The 22,287-nt window shown below is 44.2% G+C and overlaps 1 protein-coding gene across 9 annotated transcripts in view; it reads left to right on the forward strand.

Annotated features, from left to right (window-relative positions):
- The window catches only part of DYM (dymeclin), a 209,079-nt gene extending 188,908 nt beyond the window's left edge, over positions 1 to 20,171 (forward strand). For all 9 annotated transcript variants that reach the window (XM_064405419.1, XM_064405420.1, XM_064405418.1 and 6 more), the window contains one exon: positions 18,604 to 20,171. In XM_064405419.1, the coding sequence (XP_064261489.1) occupies positions 18,604 to 18,753 (150 nt within the window). In that variant the 3' untranslated portion in view covers positions 18,754 to 20,171. The remainder of the gene's footprint in view (positions 1 to 18,603) is intronic.
- The last annotated feature ends 2,116 nt before the right edge of the window (positions 20,172 to 22,287 follow it).

Consider the following 22,287-nt stretch of genomic DNA (forward strand, 5'->3'; position numbering starts at 1 on the left):
TGTCTGTGTCTGCTGTGTCTGCAACTCAAGTTAACGTAAAAATATTACAAATTTAGCATTCCTTGCTTTTAAAAAATTGTGGTTTAATAGTATAAATATAATTTTCCATTTTAAAGTAGTGTGTCATAAATACTCCTGAGGATCTCAGAATGTTGGTCGTTTCCATTGTGAACAAGGAAAGCCACAATGGCTAAAGGCTGTGCATGCTTGGAGATCCCTCATTCTTGTCAGAGAGAGGCTCATGATGATCAAGGCCATCAGAGTGCCAGTAACACTCAAATCAGCTTACAATATGTGTTGAAAAATGAGTGGACTTCTCACAGTCCCAAAAAGACCTTTACTGTCATTTGGGGGAGCTCCAAATACTTTAGAACCATGATTTGGGTTTAGAACCAAGCCAATGGTTGGGGTTGAAAAGGCTTAAAGCCCATCCAGTGTCACCCCCTGCCACGGGCAGGGACACCTTCCACTATTCCAGGTGGCTCCAAGCCCCATCCAGCCTGGCCTTGGACACTGCCAGGGATCCACGGGCAGCCTCAGCTGCTCTGGAAGATCTGAGCCAGAGTCTCACCTTTCTTCAATACTTGCTTAAAATCTTAATTTTCTTGAATACGTATAAGATAAAGGACTGGCTGAAAATAGACTATTTTGGAGTAATAGGTAGTAAAACTAATATTTATACAAATACTTATACATTTATACAAATCGTATAAATGCAAATATAATGTTGGAAAGCCTTACATGTGGGGTTCTCGGAAGCACTGGTGAGGGTTTCACTGGCATCAGGGTTATGTTGACAGCTGTAGTTTTAAAATCAAGTATGTTTGTTTTTATTCTCTCCTTACATGTTACTTGTAGTTTGATTACAGTTCTCTAGGAAAGATGCATCCTGTTCGTATGGAAGGCTTGTTTATCTTACTGAAATTCAGGGAAGCACATTTCATTCCAGGATGAAGGAATGCATCAGAGATGGATATTGCACAAGAATCCAAGGTAGCTTGGGAGGGTGGTGCTTGGGTGAGTGACTGGAGTGCAGTGATTCTGCAGTTCAGGAATGAGGTGCATTGGCCAAGATGAGGATGAAGGGTGGGCTAGCACAGGACACTCCTATTCCCAAGCTGCTGTCTGCATGGAGACTAATATTTACATGGAGGCTTACTGTCTGTCCCCTCCACCCCTGAAGATTATTCCAGTTACCTTCTGGAAGCTGCATTCTGGATTCAGTCACTTCATTCCCAAGTCATTGCTTTCTTTGCAAAGCTCAACAATTGCATTGGAATGAAATCACCTTATCCTGGATTTGCCATAGCTGCTTCCAAAGAGCTATTCCATAAAACTGTTATGCAGGTTAGTCTCCTGCAGAAGGCTGGGCAGTGTTTTGGCTATCCCAAACCAGTTAAAAAAAAAGTTTAAACAAAAATGTGCAGACAACAAGGTCCTACCTGCCCAGCCAGGACTACCATGGACTAGGTAACAGTAACAATTGAATTGTATAAATGCAAATATAATAAAATTAATACAGTAATATCTAGTGTGATTCTGAGACTTAATTCTTCAAACCAGTAAAAATAGAAAAGGGAAAATAAACCAATTTTAGCAGCAGGTTAATGAGCAGTGCAGGAGTTTGCTGTTTCTCTCCCATGGTCCTCTTCACCTTGCCATGACTGGAGTTCCCTTTGCCGCTCTGCAGAGCTGTAACTGCAGTCACAGCCCTGTACCCAGCTGAGCTGAATAATGCCTCAGCCTTGGCTGTGGCACTCTGTGGGTTGTAATTAACTAGCTCCCATTAAGGCAACAGATGAAAATTCATGCAGTTACATGCAGAAGCTTTAGAAGATGAAGTAGTGTCATGTAACAAGAGGTATTGAAGGAGGTTTTGTTTCTTTTTTTGCTCAGTATAAGGCTAAAAGTTTTAGACTAAAAGAAGGTAGACTTAGAGGTATAAGGTATAAGGAAGGAACTTTTTGTAATGAGAGTGGTGAAATACTGGTACACATAGCCTAGGGAGATGAAGGATGCTCCATACCTGAAAGTGTCCAAGGCCAGGTTGCATGGGGCTTAGAGCAACCTGGGACCTGTGTCCCTGCCCATGGCAGGGGGTGGCACTGGATGAGCTTTGAAGGTCCCTCCCACACCATTCTGGGATTCTATGACTCTATGAAATAATTATGTAATTCTTTATGCTACCTGTAGAGAGCAGAAAAATATTTCTGTAAGGGACACAAGGGAAGTGTACTGCAAAGATCTTCTCCTTCCTTGGATCAGAAGAATCTAGTTGTGCTCTACTGGTGACAGAGTCAGGGTGAGAGGGACCCTTTCAGCATCTTCATATCCAGTGAAAGGTGTTCCAGCTGGTTCTCAGCCATGAGGACCCTGTTGGGCTGTGATGAGCAGAAAACATTGCTGTTAAGGGGTGAAGTTTTGGAGGAGAATAATGTAACTGGTAACATTTTCTAATTGTCATCCCTAATGAGAATTGTATACCATCCTGTTGCTGTCCATATGGAAAATCATCCTTTTACAAGGCAGTAAATGGTGAGGGGCTGGTGTTAGGTGTTAGGTGTTAGCAAGCTGTGTGGAGGGGGAGAGTCAGGAATACTCCAGTCAGGAGTGTGTATTGCTAGAAGAGATGAGTGAAATATTTCTTTGTCCACAGCTGAACTCTGGCCTTTCATTGCAATGTGACATAACCAGAGAGGTTAGCAATAAGCTCTGACTTTTCCATGTGAGCTCTTCAGACACTGCATTGGCTATCCATGCATCTATTTTAACTTAATTGTGCAATTTAAAATTAAAAAAGTAGTCCCAAAATTTAATTTTTAGGTGGCACTTAGATAGGGTAATTTAAACTAGAAGAAGAATGTTTAGACTAGATATTAGGGAAGAATTCTTGACTATGAGGGTGGTGAGGGCCTGACACAAAGTTTTCCAGAGCAGCTGTGGCTGCCCCTGGATTCCTGGAAATGTCCATGGCCAGGCTGGGCAAGGCTTGGAGCACCCTGGGACAGTGGAAGGTGTCCCTGCCCATGGCAGAGGGTTGGAATGGGATGAACTTTAAGGCCCCTTTGAGTCCAAACCATTCTACAATTCTCTGATTCTCTTACTTTGTGGGAAGGAAGAGCACAAGAGACTTTGAGGAGAAAAATTTAAGCTTTACACAGATTCTAACATGAAACAGTCTGTGTGTCTGTTGTTTGACACCAGATACGTTAGATTGACTCATTTCATTGGTTTAAGGAAGCTGCTGCAAGAAAGAGATACCAAGTACAAGGCAGAAAGCAAGCTCTGGAGAAACAGGAGGATGGGAAAGCAGTATGAGAGTTTCCAAGTTGCTCCCCATGGCAACAGAGCTGTGACCTGGGTAAACAACTCTCGGCACGTGTACGTTTTTCAAAGCTGCTTCCATTCTGCTAACTGCTGGCCTGCCACGCAATTTGAACTCTCTTAACCTTCAAGGGTGATCCCATTTTTTTCTAAAAGAGAGCACAGAGGAGCTTCCCTGCCCAGAGCTGCAGAGCTTTGGCTTTGCAGGCAATTGGCAGAAGCCCCACACTCATGAGCAGCCCAAAACTCCCTGACCAGCACATCTTACAGGAGGGCTCCCAGCCAGAGCCCAGCCCCTGCTCACTTCAGAGCTGTACAATTGCTCAAGCTAAATAACATTCCCCAAGTTTCCCTCCCTAGAAAGCCTCCCTATACTTTTATTACGTTTTTTGCTGTGACTAAATCTGCTTCACATGTGTTGTGCAGCCTCCCCTCACTCCATTGCATATGTTGTGAGTCCAGTGAAAAGTACAGTGCCAAAGGCACTGCATTCACATGACGTGTTGTTTCCAAATATCTTGCAACTTTGGTCAAAATAAAGTAAAATTACACTGAGATGCCCTGACCCCTTTCTTCCCCTGCTCAGTTGAAAGCTATTTCCAGCTGTGTGTTCCTTCTCTACTGCAAACCTTCAGTGCAGGCAGAGTAGCTGAAAAGTATAAAAAGTTGCATTTAAAATGAATTTATTCATTTGTTTGATTAATACAGTCCCACATTATCCCCCTCCATCAAGAAAAAGAAGTATTAACCACTTTTTAAACAAAGTGTAAAATAATGTGTCAGAGGCCAACAACTTTATCCCAAAAGTGCAAAATTTAATGAGTTATGACAACTAAATAATGATAAAGGGAGAAAAAAAAATCATGTAACTTCTAATTATACTCATCCAATTGCTCTTCCAATTTTAAGGTTTAGCTGTCTTTTCTAAATTAGTCTTTTGAATTAAGTTTCCATAATATGTGGCAGATTGAGAAAAACAGTCCTCAGAAAATTTCTGCCCTGGATGACAGATGAACTAGATAATGGAGTATAATCTCTTCCATTTTCATGATTTTGACACATTTTCACTTCTGTGTGTATGTTTAAATGAAGGAATCAAAATAAGTTTGAGTACAGAATATAAATCCCAGACAAAATTACAGCTTTCATTGCAGTGTTGGGTTAAATGTAAACAGCAGGAATGTTACAGATATCTTCTAATTAAATGCATAAATCAGAGGAATGTCTTGAATGTTTACAGCAACTGCACCAAGAAGTGAGAATGAGGAAGAAATGTACTTTGTCAGCTGATGGCTGCGTCCGCTGCATTCCCATACAGAGTTTAATTTTGTCACAACCTTTGCTACAAGTTGCAAAGCTTCTCTCCAGTTGATTTACAGGCTGTTTGTTCCTGCTGAGGATGATTAGAGATGGAAATGGCTTTTTCCTGGCCAAGCAGGGGTTTTCTCATATCTATCACATCACTGCTGAGGACTCTGCTGTTAGGATTTGAGGGGCAGCTGGTTTAGACCACCCTGCCTTTTTTGTAGCTGTAGATGTTCTGGAGTATCAGATGATGGTATTGAATCTTAAATCCACGTGGATTTAGGCTGGGTTTTATTAAAATATTTTCATTCTAAACCCACAATCCGTTGAGCTCGCAAACAAAGGCTGATTTTTCTTGACTGTGTCCTCATGTTGACTCTTGTGCCTTAACAAACCCTACTATGCTCCCTTCTACCCAGGTTTTCTCCTTGTCCTATAAGTTGGAAAAGCCCTCTTAGACTATCGAGTCCAACCATTCCCCAGCACTGCCAAGGGCATCACTGACCCATGTTTCCCACAAATGCCACATCCACACGGCTTTTAAACTCCTCCAGGGATGGGGCAGCCACAGCTGCTCTGGGTAACCTGTGCCAGGGCCTCACCACCCTCACAGCCTTATATCCCATCTAACCCTGCCCTCTGTCAGTTTAAAGTCATTGCTCTGATGTTTAAACTGTGGGGAGAGCAACCAACCTGTGGAGTATGAGCTGGGGCTTGAGGACAGACAGTGTAGCAGTGGGGTGAGTATTGCCCATCTTGAGGGTGCTGTAGCAGCAGCATCCAAAGCTCCGTGAGGAAGATTTCTGTTCCTTCACTGCAGCATGTGAGCTATCAAAAACCACAGCAAAGATGGTTTTGGTAGATGAGAAAGCAGAGGCTGGATAGTTATGGGTAGTTCACTAAGGGGAGGTCCCTCAAGTCTATGGGAAACTGGCAGCTCCAAAACATAGAATGAAATTTTGTGTTTGTGGAGTAGAGTGGGAGGAGAGCACAGGCCTTCAACTTACATGCTGTCCTTGGTGTGAGACCTACGAGATCCAAGTGGTGCCTGTAGTTCTGAGCAGAGTCAGGCAGCAAAACTTTGTTTGAATTCCTGGTGCTTATCTGCCCCACCAGGACTTGCCAAGCTCCGTCCTCCTGAGCTCAGACCAGCAAAGCCTGTTTGTTGTCACCAGGGTACACAAAGCTGGCCTGAATGCACAGGGAGGAAGGGGGCAAATATGTTCAATAACAGAGGGACATAATAGCATTTATGAAAGAATCCTCCAGCCTGAGGTGGGGAGTTCTCTAGAAATGATTGATTCATGTCCTAAAGGCAGTCTTTACCAGAATAAGTCTCAATGCAAGTGAAGTGTCAGTGAAGGCAAACAAATATGGAAATGCTGCATCTAAAGCATAGTGAAATAGAAAACACAAGTAATTTTCATTCTTTATTGAAATAGCAGCTCACTTGGGGCCCTTTTTCAGATTGGGGTGATTGTTTGCATTAGGAAAAAATGCAGTTTCAGTATAGGAGAGTGCTACTTTTAAAACTGGTGGCTGCAGGATGATAGCAAGCATACAGATTTGGTTGCAGTCAGCTCCTGTACTCAGACAGTCAAGGAGATTGCCCAGTTGGCCAGGTTCAAGATTTGTAAAGATGTCTTAACACCTTGAAGGAATCCTTGTCCTGCTCATACTTAGCCTTTCTCCTTCCTACACACTGCTTGTCTTTATCATTTATAAAGGCATGTTTTCAATACTGAATTTGAAATTACAATCACAACCTTCAGTAGTATAATGGAATATAGAATAAAATGTAGCATAGAATGAGCAACCTAAAAATCCATTTCGGAAAATGCATCCTGGTTATTTGTTGAGGTCAACTTAACACTACCCCCCTCCCCTGATTTTGGTTTGTCTTCAAGGACTCTTGACATTAGGGCAGTTTTTTTTTTTTTTTATAAAGCTGTGAAGTCCACATTCACAATATTACTGTGTAAACGGACACATTTGGCACCAGCTCCTTGGCTGGCAGTCCTGGCAGAGATAAGGCTGCAGTCTGGCACTGTGTGCTGTGGCTGGAAAGGTTTTACTGTCGCTTGACATTTCACTCCTCAAGACAAATAAATGGGATTTCCTGCATGCAGCGGGGCAGCACTGCTCATCTCGCAGCACAGTCTGTCTTTTTGCAGAGGCTTGAAATACTTAAGAAGGGAGTATGTCCACTGGGGTGTACTTTTTCCAGTTTGGGGAGATTAGGGAGCCAAAGGTCTGCCGACTCAATAGGGTGTTAGTCAGCACGTCCTGAGCTTCAGGCAGATAAGGGTCCACTTCCTAGGCTGCCCTGATCTGAGAGTTAACAGTTGGTGACAGTGAGTCTGTCTCTGTTCTTAAGTCATTGTTATAATTTTTTGTAATATTTACAGGCCTGGCTCTCTCAGATTAAAAAGTACAAAATCAAAAGGAGGTCTTCCTCCGTGGGCGCTGGGGGTGGGGGAGGATGTTTGGGCTTGGCACGCGGCCCCACCGCCGTGCTGGGTGGGAGGGACCGGAGCAGGATGTCGGCGTGGGCCTCAGCTCTGTGGCTGCTGTGAAGGAAAACTCAAACCTTGTCTAATGACCTCCCAGGAGCCCTCCACACAGCAAACATGCTGCAAATGTCAGCCCCCAGGATGCAAATCAAAGGTGTTAAGCTCAGCTGGGAGAATGGACCTTGTCTCTCTGGTGCATGCACAAAGCCAAGGCCTAGACAGTGCATCAACCCTTGTACAGTGATAACGGAGAGGAGCATGGTCCCAGTTGTCCAAAGGAATGTTCTTTTTGGCTTGGCAGGATGTTTTGGAGGCAGCGTTGAACCAATATGTAGTGAAAGCATGTCTGGGACCTCATCACTGGAAAAGTATGCAAACTGAATCACTGTGCTCTTCTCCTGCCACCTTTTGTGTTGGGGGAATATGGTCTACACAAATAAAAGAAAACAAAACAACTGTGACATGGTAGTAACTCTGGATTTGGAGTGAAAGAAACAGGCAGATGAAAACAGTGTTTTGACCTCTCAATCCTTTGTGCTTCTCGTGGATTATGCCAAGACTGTATTAGAGCAGGGAAAGGTCATATAGTAGTCTGCAAAAGGAAAAATCTTAAAACTGAAATTAGTGGGCTTTATACTGTCAATATGCTTCAGTCCATTCCCAGCTCAGATGCTGAAGAGCAGAGAGGAGAATGCTGGAAACTCCATAGATGGGTCACAGTCTCCATCAGCAAGAGCAGTGTAGGACCAAGTCAGATGACAAAATCTTCAGCTCCTTCTCCAGAGTGGAGGAAGAAAAACCTAACCCTAGGCATGGCAATCCTATGAAAAACAAATAAACAAAACAAAACAAACAAAACAAACAAACAAAAAGAGTGAGAAAAGGGTAATATTTATATATTACTGGGTCAGGATATGTACACTGTCCATAGAGGGTTCCCAAGGTGCATCCCTCTGGCATCAAGGCAGAGTGCCAAAGAGATCAAGGCTTCTGTGCCTTACCAAAACATGAAACTGTGGGTCGTGTTCTTAAAATCCAGTAGTTTCCTTCACTGTCACATGTATATCCAACACCTTCTGCTCATTTTGTGTTGCTGATTGCATGGCACACACCATGGCAAGAGTTTTATTTGCACAGCAGTTGGATCTTTGGTGGGAGTTGAAGTCGGGCAGCAGGGAGAGGTTTATCTGGAGTTTGTTTCAGGACGGTGGGATGGTGCTGTAGCCTAGGTGGGGCAGCCATCCGTGATGTTATCTGGAGCACAAAGCATTTCCATGATAAACAACATTCCTTGTATTTTAGACTAGTCTGCTATCAAAGTCAAAACAACTGCTCTGGCTTAAACAGTAGCACTCGCTGCTTGAAATGTAAAATATATAATTGGCTGTAAGATTTGTCTAGAGCAGATTCTCCATGTCTTTTAATATATAGCTACACATATTAGTGAACATTCATTATTCAGCGGGATTGTTTTCTGTAAAGCTTCCATCATTCGTGCACTTCTTAGGCCCTTTTAAATATTTTCCAGTGAGTTTTTCCTTATTGTTAAAGAAAGTTTAATAAATTATATCAATCAGACTAAAAGTGTGTAACTCTTTAGAAAATAATTAGCAGATGGTTGTCTCTGACATGGGAAGTGGAATATTGCTGGGCTTTTATAGTATAGGCTTTGTGCTGATGAAGGGAATATAGATGTGTCCTTTATATCCAGAAGTTGAAGCAGACTTTGTCCAGATACACAACTTAATTCTTCTCTACTGCCTTGACTTACAATATCTCCAAGAGGAGACTTTGCCTTTCCAATTCTACCTCACCCTCCTTTGAGTTCTTCCACATTGTTGCAAATAAACAAATTGCCTGGGAAGAATCTTTTTGGTCTTTGGCAAGTCCTGTAGCATAAAAAGCCTTTCATATTTTATGTAAGGGTTTCCCACTCACCAGGTGATACTTGGGCTCTGAGAGCAGTATGAGCTTTTTCTGGAGGGAGCAAGCATCTCAGGATCTCACAGATCACAGAATCACAAAATCATTTGGGTTGGAAAAGTCCTCTAAGACCATCAAGTCCAACTATTCCACCAGCACTGCCAAAGCTACCACTGATCCATGTCCCCAAGAGCACATCCACACAGCTTTTAAATCCCTCCAGGGATGGTTATCTGCTCCAGATCTGGTTGACTGCAGAACTGATCTTCCCCTGCCTTCTCTTGCTTCCTAGACTTTATAAATACATTTTCTGTCTTCTGCAGAGTGATCCAAACAGTGCATGTGTATGGACTTAGGACAACTGGAGCTTTTGCCCAATTTGAGACCTTCAAAGAGTTGTTCCTCATGAGATGTTCCCAACTGATTTATTGCTGCCAATTTCTTAAACTTTACCTTTTGCACACTTGAAAAGTGGCAGAATTCATATAGTCATAGAATCACTGAATGTTTTCAACTGGAAGGAACCTTAAAGCTCAACTTTTTCAAACCCCCTGCCATGGGCAGGGACACCTTCCAGGTTGCTCAAATCTCACTCATAAAATTCTGGAAAGAAAAAAATACAGCCTTGAATCAGCTTTGTTTGGCAAGTGAGTGGTATTTTGGGGTTTGGAAAATCTACATAAGGTGCAGTTTAATTCTGAGACTTTGGAAATTTTTGTATTTCTAAGCTCTTCTTTGAGGGTACTGCTAAAGCATTATGGTCTTAACTGTGAGTTGAGGCATCTAAAATCTAGTTGTAATCTTGTAACCTTTTGTTAGCAGGTCTATAAGTCTTCTATATAAAGATATCAGTGAATGAGTGATTTCTAAACTCCAGTTTTAACAAAGATGTTTGCTGAAAACCTGCTGTTTTTCATGGTTGTGAAAAGCCTTGCACATTAATCTAGAGAAGAATGGCTTGCAAGCTGAAGCACAGGAAGCCAGGGCTTAAACTTATTTGCATCTTCCTTACCAGTGGTAAAAATAGGGGACTACTGTTATGAAATGTGCATTTTCTGCAAATCCCATGGTAGGAAAGACTCATATGTCCACTTCATATCCATAAAAGTTTTGTGAGTTGATAGACTCATCCCCATTTGTGCTTTGGTGCCCTTTAATGCTGCTGAGAAGTGGGTTCAGGGATTATCAGATTTTTCAAATTTTAATTCCTTAAATTCAAAAACACACAAAGGATTTTACTTATTTGTCTGAGTGGTTGGTGTATGTACATAAGAACTGCTTGAGCGAGGTCAGGACCAGAACTGTTTCCGTCAGTTGGGTCAGTAGCTTTGTTCCTTCCATGTGTTTCACTCTCTGCTTGGTTAGGGTTTTTTTCAATGTAAACAACATCCTTTGTTTGAATTGTTGTCATTTTGAGTTGTTCATTTTTTGCTCAGACCTGTGTTCTTTCCTCTGAAAGGCCACTGTGTTTTCTGAGAATTACCGTTCTTTCACGTTAAGCACTGAAGTGAATTCTGTTTTTTGTTGATGGTACCTCATTTACACATCCTGCCTGCATCCTCATGCTTCAAGTGTAATTACATACATCAATCTCTTTCTTTTCTTTTTATTTGGTAAAGCCAACATGTATTATATTTCTGCAGTGTTGCAAATGTCTTCATAGTGTTCCTGTTGTTTTCTGTCTCCATGGTCTGACAACAAGTCTGATTCCTGGCTGTTGAGCAGTCCTCTTGGAAATGTTCTGGAAAGGTCTGTGTCCATCTAGACAACATGGCATAGAGAATAACCCTGATAGGGAAAGCAAATTCTAATTAGAGCTGTAAATCCTTGAACTGTGACTATAAACATATAATGTATGTAGAGATTAATGGTACCTAAGAGTGTGTGATACATAGGTTCACTTCAGTCTTTAATCTTGGTTATATTTTCCTCCCATTCCAAAATTTCTCCAGGTAGACACAGGATATCTGAAGCTGAGCAAGGAGCTCCTTTTTCCTCAAACTAATGGATTGAGGGATTTTCACAGAATCCTAGAATAGTTTGGGTTGGAAGGAAGCTTAAAGCTCATTGCATTCCAATCCCCTGCCATGGGCAGGAACACCTCCCACTGTCCCAGGCTGCTCCCAGCCCCGTCCAAACTGGCCTGGGACACTGCCAGGGATCCAGGGGCAGCCACAGCTGCTCTGGGCACCCTGGGCCAGGGCCTGCCCACCCTCCCAGCCACCAATTCCTGCCCAACATCCCAAAATGTGTGCCTACCCTCTGGCAGTGGCAGCCATGGCCTGTGTGCTGTCCCTGCAGGCCTTGTCCCCAGTGCCTGGGCAGCTCTCCTGGAGCCCCTGCAGGCCCTGGCAGGGGCTCTCAGGTGTCCCTGCAGCCTTCTCTTGTGCAGGGGAGCAGCCCCAGCTGTGCCAGGTTATCTTTACAGCTGCTAACCAGTGGTCCAGTTTATTTTCTGTGCAGTCTACAAGTAACCCAGAGTCCAGGAGTTTCTGATGTGGAACCCAACAGATCCTGAAATACCAGATACCTGACCTCGTCTTAAGCTCAGATATATACATTTATGTAGTGCTTTTGGAATCTGTGCAGATAACAGCCTGGTATGAAGACAAAAATGGCACAGTTGGGGCTATTGACATTTATCAGCAATATTCTTTTCCTGGAAGGCAAAGAGACAAGTGTATATGTGTTTGTGTCTCTGAATTTCTAGGACTTTAAAGCTCTCATTATTTACCATTCTATTCCAGACAGAAAACCAGTCTTCTTACGGTACCCTGCAAAGCTCTGTGCCTTGGTAGGCTTGCCACAAATATTTAACTCATTTAAATCATTGTGTTTTTTACCAGTAATTATCTAGGCTGAACTGTTTGATTGATTTTTCTCAAAATGACCTGGCTTCTCAGTACTCTATAAAAAAATTGGTAATTGCTGAACTCTGACCAGAGGCACGTCTGCTCCTCTGGCAGTAGTTCACATCTGACACTGAAAATTCACTGCTGAGCATTTGTTTTCCTGCAGCTGTGGTCGTACAAACTTTACTCAAAGTGATCTGAAAACAGAAATCACATATCAATGAAACTTGCTGAAACAAGAGTTTAATCTACAGAGTTCTCTGTAGATTAAACTCCCCTGCCCTCCTGGACCTGGAAGACTGTGACCCATTAGAATGTGGGTTACCTGTCTTATGGAATTTTACTCCCTGGGAACAATGTCGTCTACTACAGCTTGTGTAGTTGCTTAAACTTTCATAATTCTACTATTATACATTATACTGTATTTAGTATAGATTTATTAAATAATGTGTAATAAACTTATTGTATTTAGCTTGTGCACAGATGGTTTTGAAGCTCATATTACCCTGAGTTTTATATTTCTTTTCCCACCTCCCTGCCATGCTCTTCACTGTCTTTCCGTTTGCACCTATTCCTTAGGCAGATCTCTGAACAAGACGTGTGGCTCACACCTAGTCTAGCACATTTCCTGTTTGCTTCCTTCATCTCCCCACCATCATCCTCTGTGCTGTGAGCCCGAGGAGGAGAAAAAGATGGTATCAGGCAGGTGTGGTGTAGCCCATACAGATACTGCACCAGAGCCACACACTTTCTGTCTGAAGTCAAAGAGAAGCACCGCAGACACGAACAGAACCCGAGAAAGATGAAACAGCCTTAACGCCCCACAAGAACTGAGCAATTGCAAAAATTCAATCTGTCAGTATCTTACAGCAAGCACTGAGACATTTTCTTCCACAAATTGTGGTCTGTTAAAGAACTCAAGTCCTTGTATTTATATAAAACCCAATATATCAATGTTCCATATGTACCTGTGTGCCCATACCATGAACAGCGTGCCAGGCATGGTTGTTGAGTTGTTTTCAAGATCCTTGGCCATTAATTTGACTTAGATTGGTATTCTGGGGACCAGATTTCCAAGTGGCATTGAGGACTTGGCAGTCAAGTACAGGGGTCATTCCTCTGCCCAAGATTGGTATGTTTGGTGCAAGGCAGGTTTTAGGGGTGATCCTTGCTAGGGTGAATATTCATTATAGACCCTATAATAGAGGCTTGGTACAGTGCTGAACCTGAGCCCTCTTTTTTCCCCCTGCCATTTGATCTATTTTGCTAACGAGGTCCAATCCTACAGATGCTCTGCAGGCAATACTGCTATATTTAGCAGAAACAATATGAAACACATAATTTGCCATCAAGTCATTAGGTTACCAAACAGGATTCATGGTAAGCTTTTCAAACACAGAGAAATCCCATTTTCAGAAAGACTTTGAAGCTTTGGATTGATGTAAAGTTCACATGAATTTGACTCTCAAATGTGTTCAGACTCCTTTGAAAACAGCACTTCTCTGCTCAAAGAGTCACCTGCTTTTGAAAATACTGACTCGTGCTTGATTGCTGTTTCAGAAACCAGAGTTTCCACCCAGAACTCGAGGAAAAGAGGGTTCTCCAGTTTTTTATTAATACAGCTCTTTAATTTCTTTGTTTTCCACAGTGACTGCCCCATATCTTTGATGAATGCTGCTTTTCATCCAGCAGAACATCTAGATCAGGGAAGAAGCAAAGGCATTGCTCTTAAAGCAGCTCCATCTGCCCTTGCCTGCGTTATCTGAGTGGAGATCATCCACTGACATAACACTGTAGCCTGAGAGCAGCTCTGAGGGTTCATTTGGAGGGAAGGGGATGTTTTATTTAATGTATGGTGCAAGCCTTATAGCTCAGATGCCACTGACTGTCTGGAGCAGGGCCAGGTGCACTGGCCATGATGTTCCCTTCCTCAGCGTTAACTGAAAAAAAACCAAACCAAAAAAAAACCAAAAAAAAACAAAACCAAAAACCAAACCAACAAAACTCCCCAATGTTGTTGAACTTCTGTGGTGGGGGAGTTACTACACTTCAGTTCTGTGTCTGTTCATAGGACTTCCCGTGGTTTTTCATCGAATCATGTGATTGACAATGCAGACAGTCTGCAAAGTTCTCAGTCTGTCTCGTTTGTACCCTCGGCCCAACCACGAAATCTGACTTCTGCTTTGTCTGGCAGAAGAAAACAAGATAGGGTGATGTGGTGGGGTGATTCACTGGAGCTGATAAGTGGTGTCTGTATTTAAACTGTGCCGCTCAAACCGTAATGTTACCTCTGTCTCTCACGTTTTCAAGGACTTTCTCAGGCTGGTTTATTTTAAACTATCTGGGGTTGTCTGTCCCTGTGTGAGGTGGAAAGAAATGCAAATAATGGCTCCAGTGGACCTGTTTATGTCAAGCCAAGGAGTTCAGTAATTTAAATAGTGAACATTGTTGTATATTGGATCAAAACAGACTTTGGGTTGGGAGAGACCTTAAAGCTCATCTCATTCCACACCCTGCCATGACCGTCTGTCATCCTAGGCTGCTCCAAGCCCTGTCCAGCCTGGCCTTGGGCACTGCCAGGGATCCAGGGGCAGCCACAGCTGCTCTGGGCACCCTGGGCCAGGGCCTGCCCACCCTCCCAGCCACCAATTCCTGCCCAACATCCCAAAATGTGTGCCTGCCCTGTGGCAGTGCAGCCATGGCCTGTGTGCTGTCCCTGCAGGCCTTGTCCCCAGTGCCTGGGCAGCTCTCCTGGAGCCCCTGCAGGCCCTGGCAGGGGCTCTCAGGTGTCCCTGCAGCCTTCTCTTGTGCAGGGGAGCAGCCCCAGCTGTGCCAGGCTGGCTCCAGAGCACAGGGGCTCCATCTTTCCACGCCACCCATCCAAATAAACAGGGCAGTGAAGGAAAAAAAGAGATGATTCATCCCATGCCAAGGCTTTCCTTCTATCATTAAGATTGCCATTTAAGATGCCTTAGCACAGTCCCCATTTTTAAGTGGTGCTAAAAATCTGCTTCATTGGAGTGTCACCAGCCAGGGTGCCAGTGTCTTTCCAGAAGTAAGTTGAATACAACAGCAGCAAGGCAGAAGAAAATAGATTTGTGCACTGCAGGTTTGACGTGCTACTTTGGCAATTTTGTTAACCATGATAAAGTCCTCACCAGTGCTGGCTGGGTTATTTCTGGGAGTGCCCTGAGACCCATGTGGCCTGGTTGCTTTACAGTGTCACCTCTGTGTGTCTGCAGCACACAGCCAGGTCCCAAGGCTCCTGATCACTCATTTAAAGCAGGACATGCAGGAGACAAATGGTACAAATATGAATTTAAACATTCCTTGGACTGTCACCTGAAAATCTTGAAAAGATTTTTTAAAATCTTAAAGCTTTTTGGCATTGATCAAGGTTTTTACATGGTGTTTAAATCCTGCTGTTACAAATAGTTATAAAGTCATTCTCATAAAGAAGAAACTTTTGATGATTTTGTTTGTTAACAAACTCTGTTTTTGGTGAACACCCTGTTAGTGAAACAGTGTGGGTAGTTTTTTATCTCAAAGTGGATGGCTGCCATGGTTAATCTTGCAAGTTACATCATTGAATCATTGAGGTTGGAAAAGCCCTCTAAGATCATTGAGTTCAAACATTAACTCAGCAGGACTGTACTCACTACTAAACCATATTCCCAAGTGCTGCATCCACACCCCAAAGATGCTGGTGCAGTTCTCTCTATGATTTCTCATTTTAAATGAATAAGAAAACATGGCCAGTACACAGCTGTGGGTCATTGCAGTCATCTAAAGAATGTGGGTTTGAATTGCTGGCCTGGAATTGTAATTTTTCATGTCTCATCAGCAATGCATTGAGCTGTCCTGAGCCTGCTGTTCAGGTGGACCATCAAAAATCCATCACTCCTAATGTTATCTGCATTCTTTTTGTATAGACTCGATCAAAACTGTGTATATGTAGTGGCAGTGTGTATTACTGCTCTCTTTAAAAATCTCATTCTCCTTGTCTGCATTTCCAAGACACCCCCGCAGGCTGTGCAAAGCACATGTTGAGTGTCAGAGAGTCCAGGCTGACTGCAGTGAGTTACAGCCTTTAATCTGAAATTGATTATTAAATTGCTGCAGTACGATTGCAATAAATGGCAACATTGATCAGCCTGAAGAGAGGCTGAATAATAAAATCGATGCATGGCTTATTGCCTGAAAATATGAATGCTACCTGAGCCATTTTATGCGGCTCTTCCAGCTGAGAGATAATGGGATAGTAAGACCTGAGCATCTCAGATGCAGCTGTTGGAATTTCTGATGTAATTTTGCTTACTGTTATAAGGCTGAAGGTGTTTTTTAAGCTGTACAAGAGCCCAAGAATGGTCCCAGGCTACTGCCATGAATGTTTGCAAAGCCAGTAGCTACATCTGTGACCTGAAGGTGAAAAAGAGAGTTGTGTTTAATTCAATTCAAATTAGAATCTTTAATCACTTTCCCCTCCTTCCCTCCCAGAAGGGCTACCATGGGCTGCATCCCTGGTGTGCAGCATGCCACCCCTGGGGTGAAGAGTGGCAGCTGTGTGAGACTTTCCTCTGGCTGGAAGTGTTGCCATGGTGCAGTCATGAGGGTTGAACCATTCATTCTGCTGATGCAGTGCTGAACTGAACGTGCTCCTGTCTACCCTGACCACAAGCCAGGAAGTTTTGGAAGGAAGTGGGGAAGATTACACTGAGGATAAGCAGAGTAGAATGTCAGGGCTTTTTTAAACAAAATAAATATTAATGAAAATATACATGAGGGCTTGGTAGGGGGTGGCAGAGGGGGAAGACAGGGACAACTTCAGAACTTGGAGCCATGTTGGGAAGGGATACAGAATGTCCATGAAAAGGAGGATCTCACAAGCCTGGTGGGAAAAGAAAGGTTAGGTGAGTACAAAAGAGAAAAGTATGCTAAAGAGAGAGGATAAGGATGCAGTGGAAGGGAGTTGGCATGACGGTAGGCTGGGAAATTGGAAGTGAGAGGTGGTGGTGAGTGTGGGTCTAAGGTACCTAGGAGTGAAAAAAACAAGTGATGCAGAAGACTAAACAGGCTGGTCAAAACAGACTTGGAGAAGAGCGGTTGTAGAGAGGTGGTAGAAAGTGGTTTAGATGCATAGAACGGCTGTGGGAGAGTTCTCTACCACAAACTGCATGTCTGACACAGGAAATTAAACTTGCTGATGTACCTTTGAGATTCTGGGCTTTGAACTCAACAGGAGTTAGATGCAGAAGAGCCTTTAACAACCTTACCTTTTAGCTGCTTGAGTTCCTTGAACAGAGATAGTGCAGAATCCTTTAGGTTGGAAAAGGCCTCCAAGATCCTGGAGTCCAGCTGCTCTCCCAGCACTGCCAAGGCCACCACAAACCCATGTCCCCAGTGCCACATCCACATGTCTCTACAACTTTTCTACAAGTGTATGTGTTTTCTGACTCCAAGAGCACAAATAACATGGGAGCATTGGAGTTAAATACCTAACCCTGAAAACCGAGTGCCCAAGAAATGCCCCTCAAAGGAGACTGATCCAGCCAGAATTCTTGTACCCTTAAGGCAAGGAAACAGGGCACTGAGCTCAAGAAATAGGATAGGGAATCCCTTCATTATTAATGGGCAAAGAGGCTCCTTAGCCATTGCTGTGCTTGTTCTGATCATGTCACACGGAGGAGTTTATTCTTAGTCTTAGCCACAGCCTTATAAATAATAAAATGGGTCATGTTTTATCTTACCCCAGCGATCACTGTAATGCGGCTTTTGCCTGAGACTCTGCCAAGCTCAGACAGAGGCAACATTTAGAAGTGGATAAAGTGAAGAGCACAATACAAAAGTAGACTCAGCTCTTTCCAAAATATGCACTTACCAGGAGTGAACCTGGTGGGTTTGCAGTGTGCTTTGGGAGGGAAAAAATGAGAAAAATGGGAACTTGAGCATGTCTGTCTCTTCTCTCTGGTGACTGGGGACAGGACCCAGGGCATGGCTGGAGCTGTGCCAGGGAGGGTTAGGTTGGGTATCAGGGAAAGGCTCTTCCCCAGAGGGTGCTGGCACTGCCCAGGCTCCCCAGGGAATGGGCACAACCCCGAGGCTGCCAGAGCTCCAGGAGCCTCTGGACACCCTGCCAGGGATGCCCAGGGTGGGGTTGCTGGGGGGCTGTGCAGGGCAGGAGCTGGGCTGGGTGATCCTTGGGGGCGCCCTCCAACTTGGGATAATCTGTGATCCAATGATACCATAAACTGTGGTTATGCTTTCAGCCTTTTCAAAGGATTCTCCTGCTAAGGAGCCAAGTACAATTAATCACAAAATGTTTTTAAGGGAAAATGCAATAAATGCATTTGTACATGCACAAGCAAGAAGGCTTTTGAGGAGCTTTAAAAATAAGTTTTCTTTAAGACCTTTGTGTTTTGTAAAGGATTCAGGTGTTTTGTCTGTTAACAGGCAAATGGATTGTGACCAACAGTAAAAGGCTCGAATACAATATGCTAATGTAGCATTTATTCAAAGAAGAAATTATAAATTATCTCTTTGTCCTATAAATATTTTCCTTGGGTTCTAATGGTTTAGTTCTTTCCATTATTTTTTTCACCAAACCTTTCTTCAGTGTTTATGTGGGCTATGTGTTTGTAAGCAGACATGCAAACCTTCCCTCACTGGACTCTGGCTTCTTGTTGCAGAAGTTCCCCGAGCTGAAGTTTAAGTACGTGGAGGAGGAGCAGCCTGAGGAGTTCTTCATCCCCTACGTGTGGTCCCTGGTGTACAACTCTGCCGTGGCCCTGTACTGGAACCCCCGTGACATCCAGCTCTTCACCATGGACTCGGGCTGAGGGACGCCCTGGCCAGCCCAGCCCCACTCCGTCTTACAGGAATTGAACCTCTGCACCCCTTCCAACCTGACCCCCTCCAACTGCCCCCTTCGACCCCAGAGCCCGTGTCCAGCCCGGCCTCGTGCTGGGACAGACTGGTGTGGGGCACTGATGGCTTGTAGGCAACCTTGTGTTTATAGTCCGTAACCCAGAGCTTGTTTGATGAAAATGAGGCCTTACACATGGGGTGTGATGTTACTACCAACCAAAACCTGAACGTCCTTTTAACTTAACAGGCTAAGCGAGATTGCAGGCTTTGATTTGGAAGCAGTGTTTGTATTTTTGGCTCTTTTGAGCGGGCAGCTTCCTTGGGTCAAGCTTTTTGTGGTCTCTTGGATGCTGCCATGGGGTGCTCATTACCTATCCTTGTTTCCACTCACAGCCCTTCCTTTCTGTGGCACTGTCAAGGCTGCATCCCTTAAATTGCTGTCTGCGCTGTCATCCGAGGGAACTAAGCAGCATCTTAATCAGGTTAGCTCCCAGGCAGATTCAAAACACTTGATTTAGATGTTTGTGGGAGGATTTTCAATAGCAAGTCTTCTGTTGTTGTTGTTGTTTGACTGACAAATACTCTCCAGAGGGCAAGAAACACCTGCTTTCGGAGTCAAGTCCCTTACAGACTTGTTTTTCTGTGCTCCTGTGCAAAATTGTTCCTGGAAATTGAACGTGTAAGGAAAGGAGGGGAAAAAACAGTCCAAAGAAATAATTACAAGATTGTAAAATAGACCAGTGTCCTGTAAATCTGTGCGTAATGGTGACAGTGTGTTTTGGGGATCCTTGACAAAACTCTGTGTTGAAAACCTCCTCTTGGCTTTTAAAGTTTTATGGCAGAAGTATAAATTTATCTGAATGTAGAATGCTACTCTCTTTTCTGGTTGTTTTCAAGTGCCCTTTCCTGATACACCTGTTTCAGCAGTGGGAAAAGCAAAAGAAGTGGTGTGATTTTGAAAGAAATCGCATTTTTTCAAAGTGGGGATCATATTTTGGGGATGCCTGTTGCACTCGTGTGCACCCACTCTCCTCGTCCCACGTGCTGCTGTGTGGGGGACTGTCAGCAGTGCATTGCATGCCAAAACTTCAATTTCAATGAATTAGTTCTTGAAGATGCGTGGCAACCCTCTGTATTCACTGCCTGCTCCAGCATGTTCTGTTTGTTGACCTGAGGAATCGGGTGCATTTGCTTTCAGAAAGTCCTTTGAATGGCTTTAAATAGAATTTCTTGCACCGTTTCATCCCTCTGAAGGATGTGCTAAGATTGTACTTTCCTTTTATCTGCTTATTTAGAGACAGAAGTCCATTTGAGTCCTACACAAATGGAAATGCTGGCTTATAAAAAAAAAAAAAAAAGCTTTCCAAATTTATTTAAATATAGCTGCAAAGAGATATATAGAGCCCATGAGCATTTAGGACTTTGAAATGGCAGAAGCTTTTGAGAAAAGACGATGGTAAGACTGGAGATGCAGTGTTTTCTTAGGCAAATAGAGAAATTAATGAACCATGACTGAGCTGCACATAAGTTGATCTGTATTTTGGATTTATTCTGTTTTGTTTTGGTCTTTGAGCAAACGTCTAAAGGGGATAACTATTCTTGGTTACTGTAGTGATTTGTAATTTTGTCTTTATTAAAAGACTAAGAGTGTTTGTGAGTCAACAGGGCTGCCCAGATTTGGAAAGGTCAGTCTGAAGATGCACTTTCAAACCGTGGATTCTAAAGCTGCTGGGCTGGCTCAGTGTTCATCTGTTTTAAACACTCCAGGGTGAGCAGAGTCAGAGAGGCACTGCCAGGGCAGACACTGCTCAGCCAGGTGTCAGGCTGCAGAAGACCTGATCTGTGTGTGAAAGGGCTTTTTGCAAGAGAGGAGCACATAAAGCAGCAGTGTGACAGAACGGGCCCAGCAGCTGCTGAACCATCATCGGCATCGCACAGAAAATTCTCTCTCGCTGTCCTCCCAGGGTTGTGGTGACTCTGAGCTGCAGAGGGTTTGTTCTGATGGCGTAACTTCCTTGTGTGTTCATTAAAACCCTGCTCCTGGGTCCAACTGGTTTGGAACAGCTGGAGTTACCACCACAGCAGAGCCAGCTGAGATTTAGGCAGAAATTCATGCTGGCCCTATTGGCTCTCCCAAGAGCTGGAGTGTGACGTGGGCCTGGCAGTGTCCTGACATCTGCAGTCTGGTACAGTCACAAATACTCTGTTTTTCCTTCACCTTAGGGATCCTTTTCATTACTTTGTGTGAAAGATTTATTATGCATAATTACAAAAATAAAAAAGATTAAACAGTAAATACAGAGTGGTGTGTTCTGTGTCACGGATCTTGGTGTGGTCATCAGGCCCAGCCTGATCGAGGTTTTATAATGTCCTCCATGATGTGCAGTTAAGAAGAATGTAATTTTATTTGTTGTATAAAGTAAATCAGTGTCCAAGTCAGTGTCTGGTAAAGGAAGGAGCAGGTCATGCTGCAGTGTCACATGGAATGTCGCCTCTTGCCAGCTCAGCTTTAATGGTCACAGTGGCCATGGCCTGGAGGGGCACTTCGAATGTGCAGTCATGGGGGAAAGCAGAGGAGGGACAGGATTGTCCACACAAGTCCAGACCTGATGTGTTGCTGCACCCTCAGATTCCCTTTTCTGTCCATTTCAGTTGATGGTGTCTCTGTTTTTGGGGTGGGTGCTGCACCAGGACCTTCTCCTGACCACACTCATATTTGGGGTGCCCTAACTGTGGCCTTCCAGTACCTGCATGTACTGACAGGAGAACTGCAGAGGGACTTTGGGAAGGGGCCTGGAAGGGGAGAAGAAGGGGGAATAGGTTCCCACTGGCAGAGGGCAGGAACACATGGGATGTTGGGCAGGAATTGGTGGCTGGGAGGGTGGGCAGGCCCTGGCCCAGGGTGCCCAGAGCAGCTGTGGCTGCCCCTGCATCCCTGGCAGTGCCCAAGGCCAGGCTGGATGGGGCTTGGAGCAGCCTGGGACAGTGGGAGGTGTCCCTGCCCATGGCAGGGGGTGGAACAAGGTGGGTTTTAAGGTCCCTTACAACCCAGACTGTGCTGAGATTCTATTGTAATATTCTTGCTCTGAGTGCTGATCACTGGTGTCACCACCTGCCTGGGCTCCCTGAGCAGCTCTGGAGAAGGAAATCCATCACTGCAGGGCTGGGCAGGAGAAGGCAGCTCTGCTCTCAGGGGACCATCCCTTCCAGAAGACCAAACAGGCAGAAATCTCAGCAGTAAGTTGTTGGTGCAGTGGGAGTGGAGGAGCCTCATGCACTGCCCCTGGTGAGGCAGAAATCCTCCTCAGGCAGTGGAGTGAAACTGCTCTTGCTGTGAAAGAGAGATGGGGGTCGGGGTGGGGGGAGGCTGGAAGAGATAAATGCACTGGGCATCATTCACTTTGGCAAGAGCAGTCCAAAAACCTGCCAGATTTATTGGTGTTTCTTGACCCTAATAGCCTAAAACCAGAGAGTATTGGCAGTTACAGGGGGAAAAAAACCCCAAG

This window comes from Passer domesticus, chromosome Z (assembly GCF_036417665.1).
Source record: "Passer domesticus isolate bPasDom1 chromosome Z, bPasDom1.hap1, whole genome shotgun sequence".
Lineage (NCBI taxonomy): Eukaryota > Metazoa > Chordata > Aves > Passeriformes > Passeridae > Passer > Passer domesticus.